Here is a 26280-nt window from a genome sequence, read left to right as displayed (position 1 = left end):
GTCAAGTAAGGTTCAGGTTGCACATTAAGAAAAACTTTCTTCATAGAGAGGGTTGTTAGGCATTGGAATGAACTGTTCAGGGAGGTGGTGGAGTCACCATCCCTGCAAGTATTTAAAAGATGTGTGGATGTGGTACTTGGGAACATGGTTTAGTGGCAGTAGCTTGATGCATCCCAGGATACCATTGGCTCTCTTGCTGTTCCATGGAGACTTGCTGAGTGCAAGCAATGGTCAAACTTGAATAAGATCAAATATAATTTTCAATAATGAGTTCAAATATCCTATCTACACTGAGGCATATTTTAATGATGGATGTCAATTTTATTTTATTTTCTATTTCATGGTCAATATGCACTTAAAGAAAATAAACAAAAACTACAGTTCATAGTTGAGTGAAATGACTACTCTGTTGGTGACAATGAGCAAATTAGGTTACATAGTAAGTATAAGTAAGAGTTCCTTGTATAACCTGAAAGAAATGCTGTGTTTGGATGAACTAACTAGAGAAAGGAGTGTGATTCAGTCCAAGCAAACAAGCTGAGTAAATGTATGTTAAGGGAGAATATACTTATAGAAAGCAATGTCACACATAAATTTTGAAAATTACACAGGATGTGTATAACATGACAAGAAATATGAGATGGGCATCTAAGCTCTCTAAAGAATTGTTTTTTTGTGTATACTTCCATTTTATTAATGGAAAGAAATCCTTGGTAATACAGGAGCTACTCTTTAACAGACAGCAGTTCAATCATTCCCTTATCCTCTTTTTGACATCATGAAACTGTTAAATCTCAAAGCCAGAGGCTAAATCTGTATCACCTAGTATGAAGAGTGCAATGGAGCAAGCTTAACTATCTCTTATAACCCACACTGCTTAGCTGTTAGCTCTGACCCTGACTCTGCCTTGAACTACTCCAAACAGCTCTCCACAAACAAGACGAATCTCCTATAGCAGAAAATAGCCTTGAACAATATATACGTGAGCAAAAGTGTTGTCTGGCTTAAACCCTAGCCTTCCTTTGTTTAGTAATTTAACAATTTAGATATAGGCAGCATCCTCCAAGGATGAAATGTTGGGAGAGGTAGTGTTTAAGCTGCTAAGGAGTCAGCTCTGACCTGCATGTCTCCGATAGCTGGTTTGAAAGGTGACATTTCTGTGATAAACAACAAAGAAACAGCTTGTGCCTGGGAACTGAGCCAAAGTACCCAAGGCAAATGTCAGAGCTGTAGTCTATTCCCACCACAAGGGCAAGTGTGTGCTCTCCTGATCACAGCTGCCTGGAAGATGTCCAGTGGGGACAGCACTACCAGTGCCAGATTACTAGCTGCTCACAAAGTGATTGCTGTGCTAAATTCAAATTAAGGGGCCAGCCTGAGAAATACAAAGTCCCCTTTCCACAGCTGGTATCAGTGTCAGCATGGGCAGTGTGGTACACTAGTGAAGATATGTGCCTCACTCTGGTGTGCACAGGCAGCAGCCATGTATTTACCAGCACTGCCTGTGCTGCATGTGAATGAGACAAAGGAGTTCAAACTGCCATCAGCAAGAGTATTAAGAATGCGTACGTCTGAAAGCCCCGTTAAATTTGCATAGGCAGCCCTGGCATATTCTAATTTCTTGAGGCTGGTTTTGCTACTCCCATAATCTTATTCTGAAAAGGATTTTGTGTATCACTGATGCAGATTTGCATGTATGTCAAAGATTATTACATTCTATCATTTCATTAAGGCAAAATTAAGGTAAGCAACTCTAACGAAAAGACTTCAGTAATGTTAATTTTTGGTATAATATTAGAATCTCAATGTGCATTAAAATGAAAACTCACTTTTTGCCCTAACACTTACAGAGGAAAACCAACATCAGTCCTAGAAACTGCAAATAATTTTACTTAACGTATGAACTTAAAACTCTTAGTTATCCCCTGTTTCAAGACAATGCAACAATCTACTGCTATGTTTTACTTTTGATAAAATTGGCATTGTTGTAAATATTTAAATTTATTCCCTCTTCAAGGTTCATTCTGTGCAGCTTTACACAAAGAGTAAGGCATTGCCCCCATCAAGATAACTGAGCAGACTCAGCACATTCAGTGGGCAACTGATCCATCCTTTGGCCTATCTGTCCCACACTTTGGTCTCGATTCTCCTTGAAAAATGTTTAAATGTTCAAGCTAGACCTCTAACAAATGCTAGCTGTCCATGGCCTCTATAGTCAGGAAAAGTAAGACCTTTAAGTAATCATTCATACGACCTACTCTAAATGCACCTCCTAGATTTGTCTGAACTGCACTCCAGTGGTGATTCTTCACGTTAGACAAAACAGAGCTTTGACTAAGCTGTAGCAGACTACATTTGGTTAAGAATTCTATCCTAAATTAAGCTGGTTTTGCCATTATTGACGTACCTCTATAAGTCAGGTTTTGATTACGAGGTGTGGATGTGATGTCTTTCACATGCTTAGCTCACCCAGGATAATGGAATTTTGCTCCAATAATTTATCATATCATTTACTGTAGAACTTGGGGCAATAAGCTTTCCATAATCCACTTACACTGTGTATTAATTTAGAACTTAAGATTTGCAAGCAGAAGCTCACAGTATCTTTATTCTTTATTCTTTCTGTACCCATGAAAATGAGTTTTTTTCTCACTATTTTTTTTTTTCTCCAGTATCATATCTGTTATTACTACAGTCTTAAAAATAGGCTAAATATTGTGGGGTATGGGGTTTGAGGTTTTGTTTGGTTGGTTGTTTTTTTTTTTGTTTTCATTTTGTGTTTGTGTTGTTGTTGTTGGTTTGGTTTGAGTTTTTTGTGGGTTTGGGGTGGAGGGTGGTTTCTTTGTGTTTTGTTTTTTTTTTAATTTTATTTATCTATCCTTGTAATTTATGGAACATAATTATTAATTATATATTGGATGAGGTTTGGCTGCAGGTATGGCAGTAGCAGTGCTAGTGAACTACTACACAGCAATACTTTAGAATGGGTTTTTTGAAATTACAAGACAAGAAAATCCTATTTTTCTGTTCAGATACATTTCTGGAAGGAAAGAAATCCTCTAAAGAACTGAAAAGAACATCAAACTAAAACCAAATAGGTTTTTTTTCCACAGTTTTCTGGTTGAACATACAGATTTATCACTCCAGTGAGACTTTCAAGTGAGACTTTTCAAAAACCTTGCTATGAGTTATGTGTTACATGAGGGTGAAAATGTAAGGCATGAAGTTCAAAGTACAAATTAATTACTTTCTCAGGGGAAATTAGTATTTTTTGCTTAGAAATAAATATTCACCCATAAATACTTTTCAACTTAAAATGAACCAGCCAAATCATGTCTTGCTAAGGTTTTTTCCATTCCTCCGTACTACCTTTTCCCCAAAGAGTAACAAGACTTTTTGTCTTTGTGTTTAATTAATTAATCCAAATGGAATTATGAATATGATATGCATGTGAATTCATAAGGCTAAGAGATATTTCAAAATTATGTTCATAAAAAAGTAACTCTTAAAAATACCCTGATGGCTTAGATAGTGGGAGAAATATTTTCCCTGAGATGTAATAAATCTGTCATGTAAAGGAATTAAAATTATTTACTTCCTTCTTGCAAACAAAATCTTTATAAAAACTGGTAAATTATCTATAATAATAATAAGGTATCTCCAAACTTCATTAACACTACTAAAGGAAGATACTTGTTCTGTATTTTATTTCTTTTAGTGAAGAATAGTACATTGTTACTTCATCTGTCTTCCTCCACATGTACTCATGGTACAGTACCTAGCACAATTGGTCCCTAGCTTCTCACAATAAACTCCTGGAATAGTAAGAAACACTGCCATTGTCACCTGGGACACAAAGGGAGACACAGTTCAACAAAAGAGACAGCAAAAAGGATCATCTTACAAAACAGCAATCAGATTTTTTAGAACACTTGAAAAGGAAAGATTTTTTTTTTCTATTAGCCACTTTCAATAACATTTTTTACGTGTACAGGTGTTTCAAAAATACCTAAGTTCATGACAAAAAGGATTTTCCAAGTCATGCATGGTCAGTGTTGCAAACATATATGTGTTATGCATATATAACCAAAGTAAAATTTTTACCTACTCCTTTAATTTAAGCCTTTCAAGTTCTTTCCAGTTAAAACTACTGTTTAGGCTTCACACTAGAAGCCTAATGACTAGAAGTCATTGTATGACCTCATTAATGGAGTACAAAGCCTGACCTTGCAAACCATCCTGAAATGTAAGAAACAGCAGCTCCAGCTCTAGATTACATCACTGCAATCAGCTAACTTCTGAATAGGAATTTCCTTGCCCTAATTAAGTCTAAACACAGGTAAAACAAGTGCATGCCTGCTTGCTGTACCACATGAGGCTCCAGAGAGATCAGGGAGGGTAACTAAAGTACAGAATAGCACAGGGCAAGATGAGATGAGAAAAATAAAACTACAGTACATGCAAAATGTCACCAGTGCCTCACTTGCTAACAAAATTTCAGTTCCGTATATTTTTGCAGAAATTTTTTCTCTGTAAATTTAATCTTCCAGACATTATTGAGTGTACACATCAGGTCATACATGTATAAAATGATGTCTTAATCTATTATGAAAGTATGCTGAGCTTTCATAGCCTGTAAAGGCAGATACAGAGCATCTCAATAGGAGAAATCTATCTCCCAGCAGAACTAAACAGTTTCAAACACACTTATCTTTATCAGTATTTTTACTATTTTCTTAGCTATTTAGTCGATGAAAACAAGAAGGCAGGCAATAAGGAAATACCTGTACACCGTTTTAATAAGCAACAGGAGATAATACGTAAGTAATTAATTGTATTCTTAAATGATTTTGCAAACCTAAAAAATATATTACAGATGTAACAGTCTTCGAAGGAAGAGAGTCTGATAAGTATCACAGTATCACCAAGGTTGGAAGAGACAAGAGACCTCAAAGATCATCGAGTCCAACCTGTCACCACAGACCTCATGACTAGACCATGGCACCAAGTGCCACATCCAATCCCCTCTTGAACCCCTCCAGGGACGGTGACTCAACCACCTCCCTGTCTACCTCTATGTGGGTTGGCTTTCCATTAGACATTTTGGTATGCTTATAATCTACACCTCACGTGTGGATCACCTGCAGTGAAAGACTGAAAAACCAAAAAAGTACACACCTCTTGTATCTCACCACTTTGATCTTGTAATTCACAGGATTATTCACAAGTACCAAAAAAGCAATTGAGACACCAAAACGAGACATGAACAAAAATCCTAACTCTCTGTAGGCCTTGGCTAGAGATCCAGCTAAATGTGCACTGAGATTAGAAAATAACAGATGAAAACCAGAGTCCCATTTAGGATCAACAACTTTTTGTCATTCTCAGTCATGTTTAAAAGCATGCTTGATGGCAATAGAAATCATTACTACAAGACGGCAAAGTACCAAAGAAATAGGGGAATGGCTTGACAGCTACAGCTCATAGCATTTTCTGGCTAGCTCAGTGTGTTCCCATTTACAGTGTTGGGAAAGACATCCCTGCAATCAGCAGGAATCTGAACAAGAGAAAGCAGCTTGTATTCAGAGCAACACTGAGAAATTCAGTCTTGTGTCTATACCAGAATCACAGAATCAACCAGGTTGGAAGAGACCTCCAAGATCTCAAGTCCAACTGATCACCCAACCCTAACTAATCAACTAGACCATGGCACTAAGTGCCTCATCCAGTCTTCTCTTAAAACACTTCCAGAGATGTTGACTCCACCACCTCCCTGGGCAGCCCATTCCAATGGGCAACCACCCTTCTTTCTGTGATCAAGTCTAAACTTCCCTCTGTGCAGCTTGAGACTGTGTCCTCTTTTTCAGAGCAGGTTTAGCCCCTCCTGGTGGAGGGCAAAGATTGGAAGAGATGAGATTTCCAGGAGTTGCATCAGAGATCTGACAGGCAAATGGGCAGGAACATGGGAGGCTAAACTAGGATGCATCATAGAGATTTTTGGAAGGTAGCTGTGTTTAAGTGGAGATTTGTGAGCCATGAGGTGGCTCAATAGGAGCTGTGGGGAGCTCTCCCAAAGTGGTCATACTAAAACAAAGGCTCACTGAGCATGTCTGGGGAGAGTGAAGATAAAAGGTAAGATATTATGAGGCATGAGTCAAGTTTAGGCGTGGCCTCCAAATCCCAAATCCAGGGAAACTTTCCACAACTCAGTGACTGACTGGAAAACTTTGAATTAAACTGGTGTGTTAAGTGAATCCTGGACAATTATTCACAGAAATACACAGAGAAAAATGTTAGCTAAAAATAAGTCTGACATCAGAATACAAGAAAAAAAAAACAAAACAGAAGAAAGTTCTTATTTTGGCTCCTTTTTAACTTTCAGTACAAATTATTTTTTGCTGTAGATAAACTGCTATTGATGGTAGATTGATTTTAATGAGTTATATTGGGTTGATAGCTTTACAATGTTTATTCTCAAATTATTTCAGACATTTGAGATGCCATCTACAGTACAGGAATGTGCAAGATTTTTTCACATTAGAATCAGAATAAGTCTTCCTAACTTGAAAGTATTTGCTGTTGCTATAGAAGATCACCATAAAGAACAGAGAAGCAGGTGAAGAAATCGTGCCTTACCTGTCCATACTTCGCAGCTAAATGTAGGGGTGTCCAGTAGTGATTATCTACCACATTGAGATCAGCCCCATGATCCAGTATCAGGGATGCAACATTCTTGTATCCATTAGCACAGGCCACATGAAGCTGCAACATAAAAGCACCTTAACAGTTTAAAGAACTCAGAAAAACCTGTGATGTGATATTACATATCTTGGCTGCCCCACAGACGTAACTGGCTAGATCATAATAAAGACAAATACAACAAAATACTAGAAAACCACTGCAGAATCTTTTTTAGCATTTACAAACCAAAAAAAAATTGGGATGATAGTGTATTGAGAACTACCTAAACAATCTAGTCTCACAGGATACTTTTCATACAATTTCATGCAAACATCATTAACAAATTACATGACCCCAAGTATATTTATACATTTCAACACAGCTTGGCCTAGATCTGTCTTTCTTTTGTGGTGTTTCAAATATCCCAGATGTAAGCTGACACTACTTTACTCCAAAATGAATTCATTAACACATAACCAAACCAAGCACATTGATTTTGCAGTACAAAATCAGCCACCCAAAAATGCTTTCTCTGTACTGAACAACAGAGATTTTATTTATCTTATTTACATTGCTTTCCTAGATATGTAAGTATTTTAAGTGGCATTTATTTCAATAATTTTAGTTGATTTTCTTTATCAGCAAACCTCATTTCAGTCTGAGTGGAAAAGAGAGAGGATGGAAAATGCATTAACAGCATGACAGAAACTCAGGTCATCAGGATCCTCAGGAGGTCAAGTAGTGTAACTTTTTGCTAAAGCAGGGACAACTTCAAAGGTAGCAGTGTTTGCTCACTGCTTGTCACTCTGAGTAGCAAATACAGGATGAATGATTAAATGACATGAAGGGGAGAGAAGAAACTAAAAAATATCTTTGTTAATGCCTTTTTTGAGAAACTGGACACTAACTAGTCATTGAAGGTGTTCAGAAGGAGACTTGATGGGGTGCTTGGTGCCATGGGTTAGCTGTTTGGGTGGGTTGGATTGGTTGATGGGTTGGACACGATGATCTTGAAGGTCTCTTCCAACCTGGTTTGGTTTATTCTAACTTTTGCAATATATTACTATTTAAGCCTCTGTATACCTTTGGCATTTATATCATCAATCATTTCCATTATAAATAGCATTCACAGAATGACATTGGCAAAAAATGTGTTTTTGTGGTTTTGGTTTTTTTTTATTTATTTAAATAATACAAATAGTATTTATTAAAGAGAAATATAAAAGCAACATAATACCAAACAGGACTTGTGGAGAAAAAAGGATCCTAGAGAAGGACATAGTAGGGCAATACAAATTAATTACTCTGGTAATAATCAAGTAAATAAAAGAAAATGCAATAAAGAAAATTGTGTCAGGGATGGGTTTTTTTCCCAGGTATTTGTAGAAATTGTTTCTTATCTATGGTGAATAACCCTCTTGAGTCACATAATTCACCTGACAAGACTGACACACATTACAGTTTAGTGGCATTTATTTTCCTAGGATTCTCTGCTATGACTTCAAACATTCTCTCCACTTAGAGAAACAAAGGCAACAAAATCTTCATTTTAAAATTGTTCCTCCCTGGTCAGGAGGAGTTAATTCTCAAGACGGTCAGTAAAACAAGGCTCAGGAAGAGGTTTGAGATTATAGGTGGCAACTTGCATCCCCAAACCAGGTAGCCCAACAACATGATTTTTCTTTTTTTTTCCCTTGGGATAATGTGAGCCCATGACAAACTCATGAGGTTCAACAAGAGCAAGTGCAAGGCCCTGCATCTGGGTCAGGGCAATCCCAGCCACTGATACAGGCTGGGCAGTGACTGGCTGGAAAGCAGTCCTGAGGAGAGTGACTTGGGATTGTGATGGTGAGAGGTTCAGTTCTCACACACACAAAGTAACCATGGCTAACTCAGAGAAGCAAAGATATGGATAAGCTATATTTACAAGCAGGATGAAATGCAGTGTATATATACACACTATACAGTATTTACAATACATACAGCAAAGAACGGAATACAGAAAAACCTTCCCCTCCTCCAGAGAGGAGGGGTCCCCACAATCCCCCTTCTCCCTTTTTCCCAAAAAGGATTAGAAAGAGAAAAGGTAATTATTAAGGAGGAAATTCTGTTAGCTCAAAGCATATGCAAGAATTAGTTTCTTATCTGGTTAGTTGAAGGTCAGCAGCCGCCAGCACAGACAGAAAACAGCTGTTGCTCAAAGAGACTGAAAAAGACAGACTGAACTGACAGATTCAAACAGAACTAAAGCTAAAAATTTAAAAGTTGCATTCTCCCAATCTACCAATGAAATTCATTTAGAAGTGCAAGGTCCTGCATCTTGGTCAGGGCAATCCCAGGCACTGATATAGGCTGGGCAGCAACTGGCTTGAGAGCAGCCCTGAAGAAAAGAACCTGGGGGTGCTGGTGGATGAGAAGATCACTATGAGCCACCACTGCACACTTGCAGCCCATCTGGAGTACTCCATCCAGTTCTGTAGTCCCTGTTACAGCAAGGATCTGGAAGTGCTGTTAAGTGTCCAGAGAAGGGCCACGAGAACGATTAGAGGGCTGGAGCACCTCTCCTATGAGGACAGACTGAGGGAGTTGGGGCTGTTCAGTCTGGAGAACAGTAGGCTCCAAGGAGACCTTATTGTGCCCTTCCAGTATCTTAAGGGGACCTACAAGAAAGCTGGCAAGGGACTTTTTAGGGTGTCAGGTAGTGATAGGACTAGGGGGAATGGAGCAAAACTAGAAGTGAGTAGATTCAGTTTGGATGTTAGGATGAAGTTCTTCACCATGAGGGTGGTGAGACACTGGAACAGGTTGCCCTGGATGTTTTTAAGGCCAGGCTGGATGTGGCTCTGAGTAACTGATTTAGTGTGAGGTGTAACTGATTTAGTGTGAGGTGTACCTGCCCATGGCAGGGGGGTTGGAACTAGATGATCATTGAGGTCCCTTCCAACCCTGACAATTCTATGATTCTATGATAATGTTAGCTGAAGGGACTATTTTTCTGAAGACTGAAATAGATGGCTAATGACAAGAAAAATGTCTTGCAATAAACCTGTTACTAGAACTGTGTAGTTTTAAAATCACTGTAAAGATAAGACACATCAAAAACAGAGTCCAGAATATAATTTGCCTTGTTTGCTATTTCTGGTCCAGCTGCACCTGCAGAGTATGCATGAAGTTTCTTTTATGAACATGTTTGATGCAGACAGAAGTAACACATTACAGCTTATCAATAATTTCACAAATTCTGTATGCTATAAATGCTCTAATTGGAAATGTATAAAAACTTCAAAATTTTCCCATAATTTCATATAGCTTCAGCTTTTTTCCCCCTGTTTTAACAGAATAAATTATATTTTCTATTTGGATATCAATTACACAATTGCTATTTTAAAGTAGTTTAAAAGTTCACATGACAAAGGAATTGCCAAAGGGGGAGGCAATTACAGGAGAATTTAGCAAAAAAAATCATCAGGTCATCATTCTGTGTTAATATAGCATATGCACATACTAAATGCTAAAACTAAACTAAATGCTGTGCTATTTCTTCCCACTCTTTTCCTGCTTCCTTCCGGTTTGTTACTACAGTGAACTGCCTTGGGGTGGCCACCTCGAAAATCACATCTTTCTTTACAGAGAGCCAGTGGCTGGACTCAACGATCCCAAATATAACGCTGCTCACCTTTTCTACTGACAAGTATTAAAATATGGAATTAAATACTAATTCAGTATCACACAATGTAACACACCATAAATTTTGAAATTAATATTAACAATTATTATAATGGTCAGTACTATGTATCTTTCTAATTATTTTAGTACAGTATTTGTAGCAAAGAACTCAAAAGCTTTCTACACAGTTACTCAATAATCTTAATGTTGCTGCTGACTATTTATTGGTTGATAATTATGTTGAAGATTTTATACGTAAAGAGAACATTTCACAGATGTTATCTAGGGAAAAATGCATTAATTTTAAAATTATTTCTTTACATTAATTTTTAAATTATTTGACAGATGAAGAAGAAGCCATCCTGAAAAACAACCCCCCCACCAAAAAAAATCAAAAAAACAAACAAACCCAACAAAAACAAACAAAAAAACCCAACCCAAACCAAACAAATCCAATGGCATAGGAGCTCCAGTTGTAGAAAAAAGTATGAGACTCAGTGACTACAAATAACATGCAAACCTGGGAGAAGGAATCCACTGATATATTGGGTGCTTCAATGCACTGCATCAAGTTGGGATAGCTTCACAAAATCGTGTTTCAGCCTGGCTCAGCCAGAAGATATGAGCATAAAACAGGAATCACTTAGGGAAGTTTCCGACTCTCTCTGAGACAAAATGTATCTGCGGCAGTTCTAAGCCCCAGTGCCAATATTGTTTTGGTTAATAATTTTTGTGTTGCATATTCAGTGTCTAAGAGCAAGAAAACTGTCTTTAAGACACAGACGTTGCACTAATCTATTTTAAAATATGTACTATGCATAACGTTAACATATATCTATTTTCATTTCCCTTCTTAAAGAATTGCCTTGCAAACAGTCTCACCAGTATACAGTTGAAGTACATGCATATTCACAGTGTGATGATTACATATTCCCACTCACCAGGGTAACTCCTTCATCATTCTTTTGATTCACACTTCCTCCACTTGATATGAGTTGTTGAACATCTGTCAGCATCATCGTAGGTCTCTGTATCTTCATTTGGCGCAAAGAGTTCAGCTCTACACCTGGAATAACCAAAAAAAAAAAAAACAGGCTAAAACTTTCTGCTGTTTCATTCATCAATAAAGAACAGTTATGTGATTTTATGTTCTGGGTTTGTAGAAGCTTAATCAACACTTAATTAGACTTCAGTATATATAGAGAATGTTTACTGACATATCTGCCAACAAGTTTACTCACATTTTATCAGTCACTACATGGATGAGTTAATGTCAGCCAGCAATATCAAATACATGGACCTGTAAGTAAAGCAGTTTGTAATATCATTAAATCCACTGCAATTGAGAAATAGCTAGGAATGGGGGGGGAAATTAAACACTCTAAAGGAAGACACACTCAAGTGCTGGGATCTTATTTAATGAAAATTGTTTTTGGCTGCATTTTTTCAGCTCTTGTATATACATCACAGTGCCCAGATCAGTCCCTCAAATATCTCAGCTCAGCTGCTTGAGAGATTATGAAGTGAAGCAAATTACATTAAAGCTCAACAGTGTTTTAACTGCCTAGGCTATTTTTAACAAGGATTAGTTTTCCAGCTGAGTGTAGACACTGCAAAGTCCTATAAATCAAGAGATAAAGTGCTTTGGAGGAAAGAACAAACAGAAGATTAAAAGAATGAAGGGTGTAGGATTGTTTGTGTCAGCATTGCTACTGGAAGAAACAGTTGTCGAAGTACAGTTTTAAAAGGAAGACAAGCAAGGAAATCTATAGCCAAAAGAGGACATGGCCTCCAGCCTGAAAATAGTTAAAATTAGAAACAGAGGATACAAGAAAATTGCTAAGTCATTAAATGAGCAACTGTCTGTGGCTTGATTGGAGTATCTAACCAAAAATTCAGGGCTCCTTGCTTCACGTGGTCATTTACATGCAATTTGATTACAGAAGTCCTTCCTTTCTGCCTTGGCAATGACATAACAAAGCCCATATGAATAAATGATTTCTTGGTTCGCTTCCACATTTGTCAGTGAGATGAAATGTGCTAATAAATTAGTTTAATATGCATTTAACTTAATGTTTTATCTTCAACAATTCTAGCAGGTTTTTACATTACTGAAAAAATGGAAGCCTGTTTCAGGGTAAAAGTGTATTTTAAGTTTCTTACTTTCACTCTAACTGGCGCTTGTATCATGATAGCAAAGAATCCCAGTTTCTTCCTTTAACATGCTACTATACACACTGGTTTATGTTCTGAATTTTATTTTCCTGCAGCACTTGTTTCAGCTCAGGATTGAAACATTTAGTGTGAGCACTGTCTTGCTGGCTTAAAATTTCTCACATTTTCACACCTGTCACCTAAATTGTATTAAATGACACCAAATGTAAAACCCAAGTCTAAACCTAAGTTGGAGAAAATGAGATGTTTTCTGTATCTGGACTAAAGCCTGTGATTGTTCACATAAATGTAACTCAGACAAACATACAATGCTGATAGCTTAAATTAGATAACCACCCAAAAGCACAATACGCTAACATCCTATTGCCTGAGAGTTGCTAGACTGGAGTACAATGTGCATTTCATCAGATGTTCTGAGTATCTAACAGTTTATTCATTTTTTCAGAACCAAAGTTTTTATGCCTTCGTCACATTTCACATCAATGATTTAAAACTATCTGATGACATTTACAGATTACTGATGCCACATGGCATCAATTAGGTCTGTTTATTTATTTATTTATTTTGTGTCTGCCTATATCCTGCTTTTTGCAACGGTAAATTGATAGTATAACATTCTTCTCCTAGTGACAGAACTCTCTCTCAAATGCCTAAGTTTACATTTCCAAAATGCCATGTGGTGCGAAGGGCGATACACACCCTAAATTTGCATTAGTGACCATTTGCAGTAGTGACTTCACTTTTTAAACATAATGTAGACAGACTAAATAGACAAAATAAAACTTGACTTGTCAAGATAAAGCTGTTTCTAATGTTGGTAGGTAGGTCAAAATTTTTAAATACATGTATCATTTTGTACCCAATGAAGGTGCCCATTTTTAAGTATTACTGAGAGAATTTATGTGCATTTTTTCTTCCTCTTGACATCCCCAGGAAACAATTTGAATAGACTGTTTTTCAAGGAGAGATGCAATAGTCAAAATCAATGTACTCTCTCTTTTGTGTGAATAATACCTCAAACACTCAATTAAAACTAAGTTCATAGTCCATGAATTAGGGACTATGACTTTCTCCAAAAAAAAAAAGACAGAGAGTGAAACACAATTACCAGGTTGTTTGCTTCATGATTTCATGTACATTACAGTAATTGCCTACAGGATGAAGGCAGAAGTCATCTGAGTTCACTTAGCCTTTTCTTGAAGTTTACTACTGACTTAACACTCAGCATGGTCAGAGAATTAATTAACTTAGTATATTCTTGTGCTAAAAGTGAAACATGGATCCTTACATCTTGTAAATTGGAATTTATAGAACCTTGGTGTGTCTTGTCTGGGGCTTGCAAAGAATTGGATGTTGAAAGGTTAACTTTGCTCATGATGAAGGAAGAACCACAATTTCAGTTGCATCAATGGGTGTATATATTCTATCACAAATATAATTGCACTCAGCAACAGTCTATGTGATTCTCCAGATAGCTTGACTGACTTCAAACTAATTGTTGTATAAAGGAATTATATACATTTCATGAAACAAATAGCAGTAAACAGCCTAGCAAGAGAGATACCATGGGCTTAATTCTTTTTTAATACCCAGAGGAGTTTTGAAAGTGCTACAGAAATAAAGACTCCCTTTCTCTGCCTTTATAGGAAAGAGAATGCAAAAATAGTCTAAATTACCATCTTAGAATTTCAGTTTTGAATTCCAAGAACTTGGGAACTATTAAACTTCAGAGTAAAGGCTTCTCTGGTGGGGAGCTGAGAAGCAGAATTACCAAGCGTGTACATGAGGTTGAAACACATTCAATAATTTCTTTCCCTTTATCAAGTCTGTAATTCTGGAGAATGCACACTCCCTCCCTGGAAAGTAAAACTTTCCATGAGTTTAGATGGAACAACAAAATGTTACAGAAAGTAAGTTGCTGCCTGAATTAAAGAATGACCTTCACCTTGCTTTTCAAAAGGGAAATGTGATTTAGATACTCAGCTGAAATGGGACAACAGCCAGCATGAATAAATAGGGGAAGCAAATCAAGTTGGAATGTACTATGTGAGTGAACTCACATTTTAAAAATGGAAAGTCAAAAAGAAAAGCATAGGATGGAAAATATGCTCCAAATACCCGCTAAAATCAGAACAAGAACTACACGCTCACAAATTCTGAAGATGAGATGGAGAAGGAACAGTTAAAACATTAGTGACCTTGGGCACAGCATGCAGTACTGAGTATTTGCGCTGGTGACAGTCAGGAATATGACCCAGAAGCTACAAAACACATTATATTTCACTGTGTAAAAAAACACCTGACAAGCCCACTTTGTGTACTTTGGTTGTCTCAACTTCTCTGTCATATTGTTATAGAACTGACAATTAAAAGGAATGTAAAAATCTCAGATGAAAAGAGGGAAATATTATAATAATAATAATAATAATAATATACAACCAGGTTGGAAGAGACCTTCAAGATCATCGTGTCCAACCCATCAACCAATCCAACCCACCTAAACAACTAAACCATGGCACCAAGCACCCCATCAAGTCTCCTCCTGAACACCTCCAATGATGGTGACTCCACCATCTCCTCGGGTAGCCCATTCCAATGGGCAATCACTCTCTCTGTATAGAACTTCTTCCTAACATCCAGCCTAAACCTCCCCTGGTGCAGCCGGAGACTGTGTCCTCTTGTTCTGGTACTGGCTGCCTGGGAGAAGAGACCAACATTCACCTGTCTACAACTTCCCTTCAGGTAGTTGTAGAGAGCAATAAGGTCACCCCTGAGTCTCCTCTTCTCCAGGCTGAGCAACCCCAGCTCCCTCAGTTGCTCCTCATAGGGCTTGTCTTCCAAACCCCTCACCAACTTTGTTGCTCTTCTCTGAACATGTTCCAGCAAGTCAACATCCTTCCTAAACTTAGGGAAAATACCTTTCAAAAAGTTACAGTGGTAAAGAAATACATGGCAAACAGAACTGGGAATTTCTATCAATAATACATTACTTAAAAACATGCAATATGAAGAAGTTTCTCCATTTGTGAGGGGAACACCTGTTTCCTGTGCTGAGTATAAAGTAAAACATTCAAGTACTCTTTTGGAAATATCCAGTGCATATACCCAGCAGCTACTCTTTCTTTAACTTGTATATCTCATTCTCCCATGGTCTTAACAGCGTTTAGGAGAGGTCTACATAATCTTGTCTTGCAAACACAAATGTACCTTAAAATCTTGGAACAGCTTTGAGAAGCCAAACTCTCCTCACTGCTTAACTTTTCTCTCAACCTGTCTGTATCTGCCCCTCCTGCACAGAGCTGTACAAACAGCAAGGCTCTTTTCAACTCAAGTGTGATGAGCCTGTCTGTACTCTTTTGTAATTCTGGGGATATTGTGGTTGAGAATGTCCACTTTTCTCTGGTGTAGGATAGGATAGGATAGGATAGGATAGGATAGGATAGGATAGGATAGGATAGGATAGGATAGGATAGGCATGTTCATAACAGGCAAAGTGGAGAAAAAAAAATTTCCACTCATGGAAATATTCACATGTAGCTGTTGCTTTATCCAGCTTAAAATTTTAGAAGGACTTTTGTAGCTGCTTACAGGACAGCTTTGCAAGGACCATTACTAGATTACATTGTTCAGTAATTACTGTGCGTACTGTTTGGCATTATGTGCATTTCATTGTCAAAGGTCAGCATACAAACAGATATATTTCAGCAACATTTATTATGTGAGAGGGGAAGCCAATATTTTCAGTATCTACAAAAGAATATACACTTGAAAAACTGCTGAGGTCTATAGCTTTATTTCACTGCAGAAGTACCAACTGTTGCTGAGTTTTATCTCTTTTTCTTTAAAAATATTATTACATAGACTTAGTGAAGTATGGGCAGAATCCAATGGGATGTCATTCAACAAGTCCAAGTGCTGAGTGCTGCACTTTGGCCACGGCAATCCCATGCAGAGCTACAGGCTGAGGTCGGAGTGGCTGGAGAGCTCCCAAACTGAGAGGGACCTGGGTGTGCTGATCGACAGATGCCTGAATATGAGCCAGCAGTGTGCCCAGGTGGCCAAGAGGGCCTCCATTAGGAATACTGTGGCCAGCAGGAGCAGGGAAGTCATTCTGCCCCTGTACTCTGCTTTGGTTAGGCCGCACCTTGAGTACTGTGTCCAGTTCTGGGCCCCTCAGTTTAAGAAGGACATCGAAACACTTGAGCATGTCCAGAGAAGGGTGAGAGGCCTTGAACACAAGCCCTATGAGGAGAGGCTGAGGGAGCTGGGATTGTTTAGCCTGGAGAAGAGGAGGCTCAGGGGAGACCTCATTGCCCTCTACAACTACCTGAAGGGTGGTTGTAGCCAGGAAGGGGTTGGTCTTTTCTCCCAGGCAACCAGCACCAGGACAAGGGGACACAGTCTCAAGCTGTGCCAGGGTAACTTTAGACTCGAGGTGAGGAGGAAGTTCTTCACCGAGAGAGTCATTCGTCACTGGAATGTGCTGCCCAGGGAGGTGGTTGAGTCACCGTCCCTGGAGGCGTTCAAGAGGGGATTGGACGTGGCACTTGGTGCCATGGTCTAGTCATGGGGTCTGTGTTGATAGGTTGGACTCAATGATCCTTGAGATCTCTTCCAACCTTAGTGATACTGTGATACTGTGTGATACTGTGATCTTAAATTCACTTCATTTTAGTCTGCAAATGCTATTAGAAATTGAATTCCCACCTCCTCCTCACACAGACATCAGAGTCACAATTCCCTCCTTCTAGTGAAACATGTCTTTTTTTTTCCTCTGTCTTCTATAATAAGGATGTTGACCCTTCCAGCTAAAACTGGTTGAAAAAACTGTTTCTTCTTAACTTGTATGAAAACAAATTTATTTTTTTAAATTTATGTTAACAGACTGGCACATTCTCAAATCTTAATACTAAAGCATTCATTTGTGGACATATCCTTTATGTTTATTATTTTATTTGTAATATTAGTATCAGAGCATAGAGGCAAAATATGTGTACTGTCTCTGTTTATACTTGTAATGAATATCATATCTGAAATGGGCTCTTCGCATATGATATTTCTATAGTTAGGATTTCTCTGCAATGTCTTAATATGTTATGGTTAGATGCTTTTGTCAGAGAGTAGGCCACTAAATACATGCTAGGGAGCCAGAAGCTGGGGTGAACACAGGTCACATAGGGAAGTATCCTCGCTGACTAAGGCGCAACCTCAAAGCACCTAAACAAGAACACTGAACAAATCTAGTGATGGGAATCAGGGCTGACCAGCAGTCCTATGACTGCCAGAAAAGACTCCAGCAGCAAACCCAGAAAAATCAGGTGAAGCCCAGAAGTCAAGTCAGTGGTTCAGAGTTGGGATCATCAATGTTCATGGTTGGTCACAGGCATACCTCCAGCAAGAACCAAGGGCAATAGTCTGAGCACAGGTTAAAGACCATGACAATGCTTCTCCCAGCTCTGCCTTACAACTCCTAGCTCTTCTTCAGCCATCTAGTCCCAGGCTGCATGGCTGTACCCATATCAGACTTGGCTTTGAGCACAGACAGACAAGCCCCAAGGAATTCAATAAGTGCAGATGCACCCTGGGCACTAAATTACTTTTTTCTAACTTACTAAAGGTTATAGTTTTAGGAATTCTAAAAAAAAAGCTAATAATAATTCATCCCTGATGGTAACAGATGATTATTTGGTAAACTGAAAGGATTCTAAATGGCGTTCTTAGTTTCTGATCTTTTTTTCAAATTTTGTAAAGCCTAGTAGTCAAGGAGATGTCTGCTCTCCTTCCAGCATCAGTTACAAAGTAGATCATAAAATACTGGCTATAATTTACAACATTAATTCAAGTGCCAAAAGTATCCACAGTGAGTCTTAAAGGTTTTCTCTTTGATAGAAACATATGGGTAACAAAATGTTTCCATATGATGGACTTTTTTCTTCAATTCACTTTCAAACACACCCATTTGTATGTTAGAAACACACAAAGGTTAAGAGGAGTCTGACTTCAAAGTCAGTTCCCCAAGAGTTAGAAAATCTTAAAATATAAGGCAGATTACTCAAGCTTATCTTAAAAAAACACTATCACTTTTCTTGAGTGCACTGAAGAAACAGTATGACTCCCCTCCCCTATCAACTACTAAATCTGTTTAAGTGCTTATAGAATAATTTTGGTTGGAAAAGTTCTTTAAGATTATCAAGTCCAACTGTTACCTAATGTTAACAAGTCTGGTGCTAAACCATGCCCCCTAGAACCACATCTATGCATCTTTTAAACATTTCCAGTGATGGTGATTCAATCAGCTTCCTGAGGAGCCAAATTACTGAATGATAGGGATTGGAAGGGACCTTTGGAGATGATCTAGTTCAAACCCCCTACCAGAGTAGGTGTAGCACAACCTCAATGTTAGAACATTTTGCTGTACATACTCTGAACACTTTTTTAAATTAATAGCCCAAATCTGGCAAAAAATGAGTGAGCAGCAGTGTGTAAATTTGGCTTTTAGTTCCACCACATTAGCGTTTATTAAGAATGGCAGATTACTTTAAATTTTAGACCAAAATAATGTTTTGAATACGTCTTCCTATCACATTCTAGCTTACTATATAGTGTTGTCGAGGGTTGAGGGGAAGGCCGCAAAAGCCTTCTTCCCCCCCACCCCCCTGTAAGTAAAGAAAAGAAAATTGAAAGGAAAAAAAAACCACACAGCCGGATTAGCAAAAGGAATGTGCTATATTTACAAAGCAGTTTAGGGAACGCAGGGGAATATATACAGAATCTACAGTATTTACAATATATACAGAAATATACAACAAAGTCACACAGAAATGAGATTTCCCTCCTCTGCTGAGGAGGGTTCCCCACCCCTGTACCCCCCTCTCTCCCCCTTTTCCCCAGAGAGGGTTAGATAGAGAGAAAAAGGAGTAGTTGTTAATTAAAAGCAGTTAGGCAGTTATGTGTTAGAAGAGGCCTTATCTCTTCGGTCAGTCTGGCCGAAAGCCCAGAAAGCTGCGAGCTGCCGCATGGAAGAAAAAGAAGTGCAGGACTGCCCAGAATACTCTGCTGTACTCCAAGTTCAAAGGTGCTTTCTACCAATCTACCAATGAAATTAGTTTAGATCTGTCTTTAATTTATAAACATTCAGCCACAATGTCCCCTTCCTTAAAGGGACAGCCTCAAACGGTCACAAGTGTCAGTCTTACAACAAGTGTTTCCTTAATCCTTTGCCCACTACTGGGGCAGTTTTTCCAGTACATGTGATTTCCCTTATGTGCATAACTGTTGGCTCTAGGGAAATTCTCCTTATTGTAGTAATCTACAAGCTGACAGTTTTTGGCTAATGTGAAATACTGTCTGCACTAATCCTTGGTTGATGCATCTTCTTATTCTACCTACTACTACAAGGTAGAAAAAAAATTCCTTCTACTGTGCAGGTGAAAAGTAAGGTTGAATCTATTTGCTTGCATGAATTTAATAAAACATTGTGAAATTGCACAATATTTTAACCAATTTAATACATTAAAAAAATACCTAAATGGATAGGACTTGCACATGACTAGCTGAGACACCTGAATATGGTCCTCCTAAAATTGAGACAACAGAACAGATCCATTATTACAGTATCACAGTATCACCAAGGTTGGAAGAGACCTCAAAGATCATCAAGTCCAACCTGTCACCACAGACCGCATGACTAGACCACGGCACCAAGTGCCACGTCCAATTCCCACTTGAACCCCTCCAGGGATGGTGACTCAGCCACCTCCCTGGGCAGCACATTCCAATGACTAATGTCTCTCTCTGTGAAGAACTTTCTCCTCACCTCGAGTCTAAAGTTACCCTGGCGCAGCTTGAGACTGTGTCCCCTTGTTCTGGTGCTTGTTGCCTGGGAGAAGAGACCAACCCCTTCCTGGCTACAACCACCCTTCAGGTAGTTGTAGAGAGCAATGAGGTCTCCCCTGAGCCGCGTCTTCCCCAGGCTAAACAATCCCAGCTCCCTCAGCCTCTCCTCATAGGGCTTGTGTTCAAGGCTTCTCACCAGCCTTGTTGTCCTTCTCTGGACACGTTCAAGTGTCTCAATGTCCTTCTTAAACTGAGGGGCCCAGAACTGGACACAGGACTCAAGGTGTGGCCTAACCAATGAAAAGTACAGGGGCACAATGACTTCCCTGCTCCTGCTGGCCACACTATTCCTAATGCAGGTCAGGATGCCATTGGTCTTCTTGGCCACCTGGGCACACTGCTGGCTCATGTTTAGGCGGCTGTCAATCAGCACCCCCAGATCCCTCTCTGTTTGGCAGCTCTCCAGCCGCTCTGACCCCAGCCTGTAGCTCTGCATGGGGTTGCTGTGGCCGAAGTGCAGCACTCGGCACTTGGACTTGTTGAATGCCATCCTGTTGGACTCCGCCCATCTGTCCAGTCGGTCAAGGTCCCTCTTCAGAGACCTTCTGCCCTCTAACTGATCAACATCTGCTCCCAGCTTGATGCCATCTGCAAATTTGCTGATGACTGTCTCAATCCCCTCATCCAGATCATCAATGAAGATATTAAACAGGATGGGGCCCAGCACTGATCCCTGGGGGATGCCACTGGTGACTGGCCTCCAGCTGGATGTGGCACCATTCACCACCACTCTCTGGGTTCGGCTCTCTGCCTCCTCTGGTGGTGAATGGTGCCACATCCAGCTGGCGGCCAGTCACTAGTGGTGTGCCCCAGGGATTAGTGCTGGGCCCTGTGCTCTTTAACATCTTTATTGATGATCTGCATGAGGGCATTAAGTCCATCATTAGTAAATTTGCTGATGACACCAAGCTGGCGGCAGGAGTTGATCTGCTGGAGGGTAGAGAGACTCTGCAGAGGGACCTCGACAGGCTGGACAGATGGGCAGAATCCGACGGCATGACATTTAACACATCCAAGTGCCGGGTTCTGCACATTGGCCACAACAACCCCATGCAGTGCTACAGGCTGGGGTCAGAGTGGCTGGAGAGCAGCCAGGTAGAGAGGGACCTGGGGGTACTGGTTGATGGTAGGATGAACATGAGCCTGCAGTGTGCCCAGGCAGCCAAAAGGGCCAATGGCATTGTGTCGTGCATCAAAAACAGTGTGGCCAGCAGGAGCAGGGAGGTCATTCTGCCCCTGTACACTGCCCTGGTTAGGCCACACCTCGAGTCATGTGTCCAGTTCTGGGCCCCTCAGTTTAGGAAGGACGTTGACTTGCTGGAACAAGTCCAGAGAAGGGCAACAAAGTTGGTGAGGGGTTTGGAACACAAGCCCTATGAGGAGAGGCTGAGGGAGCTGGGGCTGCTTAGCCTGAAGAGGAGGAGACTCAGGGGTGACCTTATTGCTCTCTACAACTACCTGAAGGGAGGTTGTAGACAGGTGGATGTTGGTCTCTTCTCCCAGGCAGCCAGCACCAGAACAAGAGGACACAGTCTCCGGCTGCGCCAGGGGAGGTTTAGACTGAATGTTAGGAAGAAGTTCTATACAGAGAGAGTGATTGCCCATTGGAATGGGCTACCCGGGGAGGTGGTGGAGTCACCATCATTGGAGGTGTTCAGGAGGAGATTTGATGGGGTGCTTGGTGCCATGGTTTAGTTGTTTGGGTGGGTTGGATTGGTTGATGGCTTGGACACAATGATCTTGAAGGTCTCTTCCAACTTGGTCTATTCTATTCTATTCTATTCTATTCTATTCTATTCTATTCTATTCTATTCTGTTCTGTTCTGTTCTGTTCTATTCTAAGTTCCTAACCCAGCACAGAGTGTTGCGGTCCAAGCCACGAGCTGACAGCTTAAACAGCAGTTATTCACACAGTCTGGAATACTAGAAAAGATTTTGATTAAATACATGAAATCTCCATTAACATCAAAGGTCAATAACCTTTAACCAGCTATTTTAAATATGTTTACCCCATAGAAAGTGAGTCGTTAAAACTAAAATGAATACTTTCTAGAAAAACAGCAACTGTTTCTTATCCTGTACTTGTGTCATAGCAGAAAAAGAAAATCCATCAATACCTTCAGGTAGATATGTTACTCAAATATAGTATTTGTTATTATAAAAACCACAAGAGATCATTTTAGTTTTCTAAGAATCTGCTAGTATATAAACTCACTATGTCAGGAAAGGCATTATTTTGCTTTGAGATTACTTTGCTCTTAAACAAACAAACAAATAGCAAATACTTAGATACTGTTTTCTCAGATTAAATAATAAGGCTGATCGTCATGGAATGCAGAGATATCCTACTGAAAGCTAAAAACTGAGATTTTTGAGGACAAAAGGGAACACCTCTATTTTGGTAGGGAATTACATACTAAATGTATCACCTCCTTTCACTAGCCAGTACAGAACCAAGAAATATGTGTGATTCATTTGTATTTTATATCTGAGTAGTCTAATCTGTTGTGCAACTAAATACCAAGAAGTAAATAAAAATGTTGCATTCTTCAAAGCATTAAATATTTAAAACAGCCTAAAGGAAAAGGAGAGAATGGATTTTACAGAGTTTCACTGACATGCTTCTACAGCAGAACATTCTGCCTCTAAAAAGAGAGAAGACACACTTGCAGTCATTTAAAGTTTGATACTTTCAAAATGCCATTAATAGAAGAAGAGCTTTGCCTTAAAACATAAACAAATCCAAAACTAAACAAGCAAAGAAAAAAACCCAACCCTTCTTACACTTATTAATAATTTCATTTCACCTCTGGAGGAAGACACTTCCTGGAAGCAAACAATGAAACAACTAAAAGAAGCAAACAATGAAAGAGGCTATAGGTATGAGTTGCAACAAAGAATATTTCAACAGAAAATAATAACCAAAAACATTTCATAATGATGGCTCAACACTGGAATGGGAGCCCAGAGAGACCAAAGAATCTCACACCCAGCATGGCCCTGGGTAACCTGGGCTGCTACTCTCAACTGGACATGATTGAATATTATACAGATAAGCTATTTCCACCACTTTCCAAAATATTAAATTGAAAGCTGTACTTTCCTTCATTGATTAAGGATATCTTGAATGAGGCTTACAGTATACTAGAATTTGTAGCCAACACCAAGGATGCACTTATTATACAGAGAATATGTAACTCAACTTGTTTTCTCTTAGGTAACTAAAGCCTGCTTACTGCTTTCATTTCTCTGATTAGTTTCAGTATACCATGTAACATCAGGTACGTATCATCTGAGAATGATGATTTCTGTACAGGTGAATATTTTAATTAAATACACAGAATATCATGCAGACTTCAGTAATATAATCTCCATATAACTTCCTGATGAGCTATATTCCATAACAATGATAAAGTATGCATTAAAAGTTTCAGGCAGCTGCTATAGGATTCTTTGTATTTGTTATACTCTTGTATAACAGTAAATAAGTAAAAATATTTTAAAACATAGGATTCATTAAATGCATCTAAAGCTATTGTTATCACCTAGGGCTCCAGGCCTTCAACAGAGTAAACTGGGTTCTCTTGGACAATTAAAAGGAAGTGCACTCACTAATATCTGTAGTGCAAACACATACAATGGACTATCACAGTGGTGAAATTGGTAATAGATTGTAAACATGGCAGACTTCTAAGAACTTGTCATCTCTAGGCACATGGAAGAGAAGAAGGTTATCAGGAGTAGTCATGGATTTATCAAGAGGAATCATGTTTGACTAATCTGATAGCATTCTACAATGTCATAACTGAATGGGTAGGTGCAGGGAGACCAGTGGATATAGTCTACCTTGACCTTAGGAAGGCTTTTGATACTGTCTCACATAACATCCTTGTAAGAAAGCTCAGGAAGAAGGAAGCTCAGGAAGTGTAGGATAGAAGAACACAGTGAGATGGATTAGGAACTGGTTGCAAGATAGAGTCCAAAGAGTGGTGGCCCATGGTGCCAAGTCCAGCTGGAGAGCTGTAACCAGTGGAGTCCCCTAGGGATCAGTGCTTGGTCCAGTACTGTTTAACATCTTTATCAATAACATTGATGACAGGACAGTGTCTGTTCAGCAAGTTTGCTGATGATACCAAACTGGGAGGTTTGGCTGATACACCTGAAGGCTGTGCAGCCACTCAACAAGATCCGAACAGACTGAGAGATGGGCAGAGAGGAACGTAATGAGGTTCAACAAGGACAAGTGGAGAGTCCTGCAGCAGGGAAGGAATAATAAACTGCACCAGTACAGGTTAGGAGGTGATCTGCTAGAAAGCAGCCCTGTGGAGAAGGACCTGGGAGTCCTGGTGGGTAACAAGTTATTCATGAGTCAGCAATTTGCACTTGTGGCCAAGAAGGCCAATGGGATCCTGGGGTGCATTAAGAAGAGTGTGTCCAGCAGATCAAGGGAGGTTCTCCTGCCTTTCTACTCTACTCTAGTGTGGCCCCACCTGGAATATTCCATCCAGTTCTGGGATTCCCAGTTCAAGAGGGACAGGGATCTACTTGAAAGTATCCAATGGAACGCTACAAGGATGATTAAGGGACTGGAGCACTGCCTTATGAAAAAAGGCTGAGAGACCTGGGGCTTTTTAGTCTGAAGAGGAGAAGACTGAAAGGAAATATAATGAATGTACATAAATACATGAGGGCTGGGTGTCAAGAAGGAAGGGACAGCCTCTTCTCACTTGCACCTTGTGATAGGACAAGGGGCAATGGATGTAAACTACAGCCCAGGAAGTCCCACCTCAATATGAGGAAGGCTTTCTTCACTGTAAGGGTCACAGAGCACTGAACAGGCTCCCCAGAGAGGTTGTGGAGTCTCCTTCCCTGGAGACTTTCAAAACCTGTCTGGATGCATTCCTGTGTGACCTATGCTAGATTATATAATCACCTAAATTACAGAGAATGAGAAAATATGTCTTATACATTGTATATAAAGGATGACATCATAGGTTTTACAACACTACAGCTGAAAATGATATTTACTACAGGATCAGCCAATGCTCTTCTACAAGATTTTTGGCCATACATTGCTCTGTGTTGGGGTATGCATATGCAGATGTGCATGGAGATTACTGCAAAGATGAGGGCTTCAATAAATCAGTCCACAGAGAAATAGCCTGCATGATTCAAACTAATTCAGACTTATCCAGATTGTTGTATCTCCTTCGGGGTTTCCTTCCTCAATTACTATTACCCATGGTAGGATACACAAATATTTCAGAAGATACTAATTATATTTTAAAAAATAATTGCAAAATAAGGGTACTTTGTGCTGCCTGTTGTTACAAGAAGAAGAGTAACAGACTAAGCGAAATTGATGGCTATTTTGTCATTGATCACCCATAGGCCTAGATTACACACTACTGCAATTAAGGTGTAGGATTGATCTACCTGGACAGCCTAAAAGTAAGACTGATAAACTACTACTTGACAAATTAAGTTCTTGTTAGTAAGCATACTTCATAATAGAAATCTAGCTACAGTATTTTCTCAATACAAAACACAATCAATACTAATATTTTTAAAATAAGTAATAAAGTTTTACATACATTTCCATTCAGATTATTTGCAGAGATGTATGCAACAGCCTGTCACTAGAAAAAAAATATACTCTAAGGCTATACATAACTCACATGTGAAATAACAAGATGGGAAACCTGGTTCTCACATTTTTAAATAAATTGGTTTAAAATCTTCTGCATTAATGTAGTTTTTCTGATTTGAATTCATATTCCAGCATCACCATATGAATGGGCTAAAGTATATCTAACAATGTCTGCTGAATTTAACCCTTGTTAGCTGTTACAGTGTAAAGGT

General features: G+C 39.3%; 1 protein-coding gene across 1 annotated transcript in view; it reads right to left on the bottom strand.

Annotated features, from left to right (window-relative positions):
- Nucleotides 1–26280, bottom strand: part of MYO16 (myosin XVI) — a 392532-nt gene that overhangs the window by 250615 nt on the left and 115637 nt on the right. The window contains exons 6-7 of the mRNA XM_068170049.1: nt 11289–11413; nt 6632–6762 (exon numbers count right to left, since the gene is read on the bottom strand). Coding sequence (XP_068026150.1) covers nt 6632–6762; nt 11289–11413 — 256 coding nt within the window. The remainder of the gene's footprint in view (nt 1–6631; nt 6763–11288; nt 11414–26280) is intronic.

Source organism: Melanerpes formicivorus, unplaced genomic scaffold, assembly GCF_026170545.1.
Source record: "Melanerpes formicivorus ecotype bairdi unplaced genomic scaffold, bMelFor1.0.p_v2 SCAF_1, whole genome shotgun sequence".
In the NCBI taxonomy this organism is placed as follows: domain Eukaryota; kingdom Metazoa; phylum Chordata; class Aves; order Piciformes; family Picidae; genus Melanerpes; species Melanerpes formicivorus.
Note: the sequence above shows the minus strand (reverse complement) of the source record. Positions and strands in the feature narration are given on the sequence as shown.